This window comes from Chlorocebus sabaeus, chromosome 1 (assembly GCF_047675955.1).
Source record: "Chlorocebus sabaeus isolate Y175 chromosome 1, mChlSab1.0.hap1, whole genome shotgun sequence".
NCBI lineage: Eukaryota > Metazoa > Chordata > Mammalia > Primates > Cercopithecidae > Chlorocebus > Chlorocebus sabaeus.
This window is the reverse complement of record NC_132904.1, coordinates 79,326,316-79,335,848: the sequence shown is the minus strand read 5'-3', so window position 1 is coordinate 79,335,848 and position 9,533 is coordinate 79,326,316. Positions and strand designations below refer to the sequence as shown.

The 9,533-nt window shown below is 47.0% G+C and overlaps 1 protein-coding gene across 1 annotated transcript; it reads left to right on the top strand.

Moving 5' to 3' along the window:
* The first annotated feature begins 3,178 nt into the window (after positions 1 to 3,178).
* FAM181B (family with sequence similarity 181 member B) lies at positions 3,179 to 6,982 on the top strand. The gene has a single exon (XM_008020301.3). It carries the CDS (start codon positions 5,265 to 5,267, stop codon positions 6,543 to 6,545), a length of 1,281 nt encoding a protein of 426 aa, XP_008018492.2. The 5' UTR covers positions 3,179 to 5,264; the 3' UTR covers positions 6,546 to 6,982.
* Positions 6,983 to 9,533: the final 2,551 nt, after the last annotated feature.

Below are 9,533 nucleotides of genomic sequence, written 5' to 3'. Positions count from 1 at the left end.
CTAGCCAGCTCTTGCTCAAATTACTTACCCATATTATTGTGAGATATAATAAAATGGTTGTTGATTTAAGTCACTAAGTTTTGGAGTAATTTGTTATATAACTATAGATAACCAGAATAACATCTAATATTTTAAGACATAAATTAAAATCCAGTGTTAGTAGAATCTGGTTTGCAGGGGAAAACGATAAAAAAGAAAACAAGAGAATTTAGGGTGCAGTTTGTAAGGTAACACTGTATTGTGACAATAATGATACTTTATAAATCGTGCGGTAAAATTTAGGAATTAATTTGCTTTATTTGAGATTTTAAAAATAATGAATGACAGGAAATTGGTTTGGGAAGAGAGAGAAAAACAGATGCATAATTATTTCTTTCATCATGAATGTGCATTCCTGACATCTCTGAGGGCTAAGATTGTCCTGCAGGGAATATGATTAAAGTTACAAAAGAGGAAAACAAAATAAATAAGTCAGCTTTTGATCCTGCTGCTATATTTACCCACAAGAAAGGAGGCAGCTCTCAGGTGGGCTTTTGTCTAAGTAATGTCCTGAAATCCAAGTGTAAAAGAACAATATGAAATCTCAATTCTCCCAAACGGTTTGGGGCGAGTTCAGCCCTTGAGCCCCTGGGGGACTTGGTTCCCAAGGAGACTAATCCCACTTGCACAGCATTAAGCGTCACTGGGGTGAAAGAGCTCTAGTTTGGAGTTCTGCAGAGAGCCCCTACTGCAGGCTGGAGCCGGGTCCCTCTGCTCTGTAGGAAGTGAAATGTATTGATGTCAAAGCCACTCAAATGAATGTGCTCACTCAGGGAGTAGAAGGAGGGACTGATGGGCTTGGCAAGAGCTGGCCACTAACTTTACTGAAACCAATTTTATTCCAGATAGAGCTCTTCCCCAAAGGAAAGGAGATCAAGGGAAAAAGTAGCCAAGGCCCTGAGGCTGGGTCTATATGTACAATTTCACTGGACAGTGGAAGCTCTAAGGATTTCTTTTGGTCTCAGGTGTAGAATTACTTCAAGCAGAAGCTGCTCTTTGTTGCCCTATTGCCTAAATTCTTCCATAAACACCACTGATTTCATTTAGCCATGCCTCTGCCCAGGCTGTTCTCTCTGCCAGAGATATTGTGTGTTTGCTTTAGTCAGATATATCATTTAAGTCTTAGCTCAAATGCTAATGTCTATGCAGGCTTCTCCAACTCCTGTGGGCACACTTGAGGGTCCTTTTACTTCCATTGAGACATGTATCACATTATATTACAATGGTTTGTTTGCATGTTTGTCTTTCCACCCAAAGGGTAGAAATCATGGCTGCTTATCTCTGTATCCCCAGTACTAGCATAGTGCTGAGCACATTGTGGGTGTCAATATCTTTCTGTTGGAAAAAAATCAGTGACTGGATGGATATTTATTTGTAAGGATCAATTTTGTGAATCAGGTTATAGAACTTCTAAGCCATGAATTTCTTATATTTGTATATAGAGCTCCATGGTTTACAAAAGTTTTAATTTCCATTATCTTATTGATTTTCACAACAGCCCTATAAAGTAGGATACATTATTATTCCCCATTTATAGATGGGAACATCGAGGTCCTGAAGGTTAAGTGACTTTCCCATAGGCAGTCAGATAATAAAGGCAGGACTGGACTCCAGTATCAGTCTCCGGCTCCAGTTTTAGCATGCTCTCTCCTATATTTCATTGTCTTTTTGTAAGTTTCTACAACCCCCAAGTATAGCTGCTCTCTTGCATTTGAAAATAGTCACTCACTTTGCTGAGGAAAAGGACAAATGATGCTGGTTTCATAAGCTAATGTGTTGGTAAGGAATGAGTGGGGCCTAAGGAATCAAGAACATGGACATTTGTTGAACTGCTATTTTGGGTCAGGTGCTTTTATATATACTGTCTCACAAAAACCTTGAGGAGTTGAGATTATCTCCATTGTGCAGATGAGAAAAGTAAGATTCAGAGGCATTACTTGCCTGTTACATCATGTAATTCTCACCCTGAGAACAATTATGACCATTCCCTTTTTTCAGGTAAGGAGCTTGAGACTTTGGAAGATGAACTGACTTGTCTAAGCAGTTCAATAGCAATAGGCAGGGCCAGAATTTGACCCTGGCTTCATCTAACTTCAAATCAACTTTGATGTGCAGAACTCCAATGGAAATGAAGAAAGACTTTTACATATGAACCTTTTCATATTCCATTTATTTCGAATATGATTTTAGGATTTAGATAACTCTGGCGATTAAGAGTTTTTTCAGACTAAGATATCAATTAAATGTAGAGTACTGTGCAATTGGTGTCCAAGGACTTGTAAGACAGTTGCTCAGTTGACATAAGGTGAAACAACAACAACAAGAACAACAACAAAACCAGTTAGTGCTATTGACTGCCAGACCTGGAAGCCTATAGAATGGCCCTGTAGGAAAGGGGAAGGGCAGTGCTGACATCCACATCTGGAGGGTAAGAAGCACAAATCAGTGACAGGTCTGCACAATTTTCTGAATGTGAATGCCACCAAGAGTAAAACAGACAGTTCAGTCATGGAGGACAAAATGTTGTGTGTAACTCAAATGAAAAGTCCATGATAATTGAGCCAACTCGAATTTAAAATAAAAAGTTTGGCTCAGCTATGTGGGTTTGGGAAGTGGTTACTTCATCTTCTAAATGAAAAACGTTCATCTGGCCTTTTTTCTTTTTCTTTTTAATTATACTTCAAGTTCTAGGGTACACATGCACAACATGCAGGTTTGTTACACCCATGGTGTGCTGCACCCATTAACTGGTCATTTACATTAGGTATATCTCCTAATGCTATCCCTCCCCCTCCTCACCCCACAACAGGCCCCGGTGTGTGATGTTCCCCACCCTGTGTCCAAGTGTTCTCATTGTTCAATTCCACCTATGAGTGAGAACATGCGGTGTTTGGTTTTCTGTCCTTGTAATAGTTTGCTTAGAATGATGGTTTCCAGTTTCATCCATGTCCCTACAAAGGACATGAACTCATCCTTTTTTATGGCTGTGTAGTATTCCATGATGCATATGTGCCACATTTTCTTAATCCAGTCTATCATTGATGGACATTTGGTTTGGTTCCAAGTCTTTGCTATTGTGAATAGTGTCACAATAAACATATGTGTGCATGTATCTTTATAGCAGCATGATTTATAATCCTTTGGGTATATACCCAGTAATGGGATGGCTGGGTCAAATGGTATTTCTAGTTCTAGATCCTTGAGGAATCGCCACACTGTCTTCCACAACGGGTGAACTAGTTTACAGTCCCACCAACAGTGTAAAAGTGTTCCTATTTCTCCACATCCTCTCCAGCACCTGTTGTTTCCTGACTTTTTTTTAATGATCGCCATTCTAACTGGTGTGAGATGGTATCTCACTGTGGTTTTGATTTGCATGTCTCTGATGGCCCATCTGGCCCTTTTTCTTTGGTAAGGCTGTGCCCTCATGGTGTTCAAAAATGGTTTCACTACATCTACAAAAGGAGGCTTAATGAAAAGAGTTTTGAAAGAGATGGCCTATTTCTCTCCTACACAAGCTCTGCATCTAAACTAGAGTAACTTATTTAGAGAACACTTTATCACGCACACAGTGTTTTCATAGACACAGTCCCCAACTGATGATGGGTCAACTCTATGATTTTCCAACTTTACAAAGGATTGATCAGGGTATTACATGCATTTCAACCTACAATATTTTCAACTTATGATGGGTTTATCAGGATGTTGCTCCATCATAAATCGAGAAGCATCTGTGATCTCACTTAATGCTCATGTACACCCTATGATCCAGAAGACACATAAGGGAATATGGTCACCTTTTTGTGTTTCAGAGAAGTAAGGGTGAATACTCATCCAGATTACGGAATAATGTATCATTTAAACATCACAGTTGCCCTGTGGGGAGGGCAACTTTACCTGCTTTTAACATGAGTAAGCTAAACAGAGAGTACGCTGGTTTGTCTAAAGCCATGAACTCGGCAGAGCAAGGATTTCAACCTAAGTCAAGAGGTTATTGAGTGGTGGCTAAGACCAGAATCCAATCCTTTTCTGAATTTCTTATGAAAATGACCTTATTGCTCATTTTCTCTATCTATCCCAAAAGGATTGCCCAGGTGAAATTAGTTTTAAGTGAACTTCAAGATGATTCTCGAAATGCAACGAAAATTCCAGGATAACCTAAATGGTATGACAGGTAGGGGAGAGGTTCCAATCCGTCTTTTGTTCTAACATGCTAAGAGTTTTATACACACACGGTGTTCTCAAGCAACAGGGGACTTAGCCAGATTGACCCCTTTCTCCATTGCCTCCTGCTATGTATTAATAAAAGATGGGCCACTGCTGGCCTCAATTTACTGTTAACCAATTGTTACTCATAACAATCAAGTGGCAAACAGTCAAGAAGAAAGAGCATTGGGCTTGAGAATCCTGGGAAAACTCAGGTTAGAACCTTAGGATCAGGTCTAGAGCTTTAAGAAATACTCATTTTCCTCCCCCATCTTATAGATGAGAAAGGCAAGGGCAAGAGAGGACGCAAGCATTGTCAGGGGCTTAGGAATGGCTTTGGAGTCAGACTGGGCTAGATCTGACCTTGGCCAACTCACTGAACCTCCCTGAGACGCAGTGTCCACATTTGTTGAATGGTGATAACATGTAATTCACAGGGCTGCTGTTCAAGGATTAAATGAGATAATAGATGGACAGCGCCTGGCAGAAGCAAGCGCCCAAAAGCTGGTAGGTGTTGTTATACAGCTGGACTGAAACCCCACGTCTCTAGACTCCTGCCTTCTTGCCTCAGGAAAGGCACCACCGCAAATACCTGCAGAAGCATATCAAGCCCTGCAGGGGCCTCACGGGCATGAGCTGGAGTTTGAGGACCAGCCATCTCTTCCTAACCCCTTGCGGTTGGAGGAGTCAAAAGAAACGCCGCGAAGCAAAGGGAAACGAACGGGTTAAGGCGTTGAGCTTGAGAAAGCTCAGAAAACTAAAGCGACCCCCCGCCCCTCCAAGCCAGGCTAAGTAAGCCCCTCCCCTGCACCACCGGGGCGGTAGCCGCGCGCTCCCTCCCTCCGCCCCTTGCTTACAAGACCTAATGAGCTCCCCTGGGAGGACGCGCAGCGAGCCAGGCCCGGAGCTGGTAGGCTGCGCCGCGCGCGCCGCGCCGGGACGCGAGCCGGGCCTGGGCGGCGGGCAGGAGCCGGCGGGGGCGCACGGCTAGCGCTGCGGACAGCCCGGGAGCCGCGGCGATGGCGGTGCAGGCGGCGCTCCTCAGCACGCACCCTTTCGTGCCCTTCGGCTTCGGGGGCTCCCCGGACGGGCTAGGGGGCGCCTTCGGAGCCCTGGACAAGGGCTGTTGTTTCGAGGACGATGAGACCGGGACTCCGGCGGGCGCGCTGCTGTCGGGAGCCGAAGGAGGGGACGTGCGCGAGGCCACCCGCGATCTACTCAGCTTCATTGACTCGGCGTCCAGCAACATCAAGCTGGCGCTGGACAAGCCGGGCAAATCAAAGCGGAAGGTGAACCACCGCAAGTACCTGCAGAAGCAGATCAAGCGCTGCAGCGGCCTCATGGGCGCCGTGCCCCCCGGCCCGCCCTCCCCGAGCGCCGCTGACACGCCCGCCAAACGGCCACTGGCCGCCCCTAGCGCCCCGACAGTCGCGGCCCCGGCCCACGGCAAGGCTGTCCCCCGGCGGGAGGCGTCTCAGGCCGCGGCGGCCGCCAGCTTGCAAAGTCGAAGTCTGGCCGCGCTCTTCGACTCGCTACGCCATGTCCCCGGGGGTGCCGAGCCGGCAGGGGGTGCGGTGGCTGCACCGGTGGCCGGGCTAGGAGGTGCGGGCACTGGGGGCGCCGGAGGGGACGCGGCCGGCCCCGCGGGGGCCACGGCGGTCCCAGGGGCCAGGAAGGTCCCACTGCGGGCCCGCAATCTGCCTCCGTCCTTCTTCACGGAGCCGTCCCGGGCAGGCGGCGGCGGGTGTGGCCCGTCGGGGCCGGACGTGAGCTTGGGCGACCTGGAGAAGGGCGCGGAGGCCGTGGAGTTCTTTGAGCTGCTGGGGCCCGACTACGGCGCCGGCACCGAGGCGGCCGTCTTGCTGGCCGCTGAGCCTCTCGACGTGTTCCCCGCCGGAGCCTCCGTACTGCGGGGACCCCCGGAGCTGGAGTCCGGCCTCTTTGACCCGGCGCCCGCAGTGGTGGGAAACCTACTGTACCCCGAGCCCTGGAGCGTCCCAGGCTGCCCCCCGACCAAAAAGCCCCCCCTGACTGCCCCCCGCGGCGGCTTGACCTTGAACGAGCCCTTGCGCCCGCTGTACCCCGCCGCTGCGGACTCTCCCGGTGGGGAGGACGGGCCGGGCCATTTGGCCTCTTTCTCCCCTTTCTTTCCAGACTGCGCCCTGCCCCCGCCGCCGCCGCCCCATCAGGTGTCCTATGATTACAGCGCGGGCTACAGCCGCAACGCTTATTCCAGCCTTTGGAGACCCGACGCGGTTTGGGAAGGGGCGCCGGGGGAGGAGGGGGCGCACCGGGACTGACTTGGAGGCACCCTTCCCTCCATTAGAGACGGCTGTGGAGAGCGCCGCGCCTCCATGGGTTTCTCCTACATCTAAAGAACAGTGGAAAATACACGTGGAGATGAAACCGGATTTTTAAAAATTCAGTTAATAAAAGCAACTTCAGAAAAAAGAGATGAAGAGGAGTTGGGGATTGTTTAATCACAACCTCACGTGTTAAAACAAAACCAAACACGTTGGTAGGTTCTTACTGGACCAGAGGAGCCAAGAAACCAAGACGGTATGGGGTGGGGACGGCAGAAGGGGCAAGAGCTGGCTTCTGTAGCCACCTGTCTTTTCTATTTTTCAGCGAAGGTCAGTGTGCTTAGTGTAATTGCCCCTTCTAAACAGTGTCCTAGTCCCTCCCTTCCCTCTCCTTGAGTGCATTTTGAATTAAAGCGTATATTGAAAAGAATGGAGCGGAGACTTATTGATTTGGGTGTTTTCTTACAGGACGGTTTTTCGTCTGGTCCCTTAGCTTTGTTAGGTGAGCCTGTGGCTGAGGGCGGAGGCCGGTGGTCCACTGCTGACCTCCTGTGCTGGTCCTTGGGTAGGGTTCTCTTCTGTCACACTTTAACTTTTTTTTTTTTTCCCTGCCCGCTTCTTGCTTCCATCTCCTTCCACCCTTATCAGTCCCAGTGCTTACTTTCCTTCTTTCTTTGCCTGGCCTCTCATTGCTCTTTTTCGGCCAGCTTTTCTTGCTCATCTCTTTTGTAGGAGACTTAAATTTGGCAAACCTGGGTTCCATTTCTCTCCTGTCTTTCCCCCATTTTCCAGCCACTTTGGGAGGGAGAGATTGGGCAAATTGTAACCTCTTTGTATCAGTTTCCTGATCTAAGAGGGTGAGGACGGTAATGTTCTTCTACTCCACGGCTGGTTGGGTAGCTCAGGGGGAAATAAAGTGTCTTGAGGCTGTGGCGGCGCTTGATTGGTTCTGCTGTGTATACACAAATGGTTTCTACACATGGAAACAGAGTTGTGAGTCCCATGCTGGTTTTTTTGTTTTGTTTTTTTTTTTTTTTGCCTATCTGCTTGCCTGGTGATTGCCCTTTCCCTTACAAGCTGTACACCCTCTTTACCATCCCTCCTTCTCTCCTTCCACAGCTCCCCCTCCACCTCTGTTGGTTTCTGCCTTGCTGTGTGTCCTCAGTCCTTATACCCACACCGTCCCCACGGAAGGACACAGAGAAGGATGTGAAGTTTCCAAAGGAGTCTCTATTCCCTGAAGAGCAGGTTTGATGAATGGAATCTGAAGGGGCTCTGCAGGGAGGAGTATGATCTGTTGTCCGAGGGAGATTTGGGGAAAAAGAAATATTTTTACCAGTCATGAATGTGGCAGAGAGGACACATGGCACCATCAGGATGGTTAAGGGGTGGGGAGGAAAGACTGGTGGGAAGTGAGCAGCTGAAGGGAAAAGAGGAACTCTTGGTGCTGTAGACCTGCCGAGAGAAAGGCATGAAGAGAGCAACGCCCAGAAAATCTGAGTGAAAGGCTGCCTACTAATGATGCTGCAAAGGAGAGCTGCTTGGCTTCAAGGCACCCAGGATTGATTGCAGGAATACCTGCATGTGAGTTAGTCGAAAACCGAGTGTTACTGCAATAGATGTAAAAATCCAGATTCATGGTTGCACACATCAAAAGTCTTGTGATATTTTCAGAAAAGAATTTCTGGAAAAAAATGAGTATTAACCAATGGTAGATGCAACTTTAAATGCTATCACTAAGTCACTTTCTTCTGAAGAAAGCCTTTCTTAAGAAAGCACCACAGGAAATAGAGCAAGGAGTACTGTTAATGATGATAAGAACTTTTGCAACTCCAGAAAGCTAATGTCTATTGAATCTCTTCCAAAGTGGTGAAAGGTGATTAATTCCATTGTGCTAACAGAATATTACTTAATAACGATTTAATTTATCTAAACTATTGTGAATACAATCCAGGATACACTGGCATGGTAGGAAAACATTAATAACCCTGTGACTGTTACTAAGACTATAGTGTCATTGTAATGTTTCTTAATTTTCCTCTCCTTTCTTACCTAGTGTAGTAAAATAAGTTATCTCTCCCCTACTGTTTTGCTTGCTATACCTTTCATTAATGATAATATCAACATTGTGTGTTTTGGCATTCCAGGCATTTAAGCTAAGCACTAACTCACTGAGCCTCTTAATATTGCCATGAGGTAGGTGCTTGATATGGTTTGGCTCTGTGTCCCTACTCAAATATCATCTCTAATTCTAATTGCCACATGTCAAGGGAGGTCCTGGTGGGAGGTGATTGGATCATGGGGGCGGTTTCCCCATGCTGTTCTTGTTCTCATGAACAAGAACACAGTGAGGGAGTTCTCACGAGATCTGATGGTTATAAAGTGTGGCACTTCCTTGCTATCTCTCTTTCCTACCACCATGTAAGACATGCCTTGCTGCTGCTTCACCTTCTGCCATGATTGTAAGTTTCCTGAGGCCTCCCCAGCCATGTGGAACTGTGAGTCAATTAAACCTCTTTCATTTATAAATTACCCAGTCTCAGGTAGTATCATTATAGCAGTGTGAGAACAGACTAATACAGTACTGTTATTATCCCTATTTGAAAACTGAGGCTCAGGTAAGATAACTAACTTATCAACAGCAAGTAGTGGATCCAAGATCCAGACATACCAGTGTCCTAATCCCAAGACCTGCCTGTTTCTTGCCAGGCTCTGCTGTGCTTTGTACATGTGTGTAGTTCCCAGTTCCCTGTATTATGCTAGTAGCAGATTTTTTCAACCTTGGTACTATTGACATTTTGGGTGTCATAATTCTTTGCTGTGGGAGCTATCCTGTGCATTGTAGAATGTGTAGCAGCATCCCTGGCCCCTACCCACTTGAAGCCAGTAGCACTGCCTTAGTTGTGACAATAGAAAAATATCCCCATTACCTTGTGTCTCCCTGGGAGGCAAAATTTCTGCCAGTTGAGAACCACTATGCTAGAG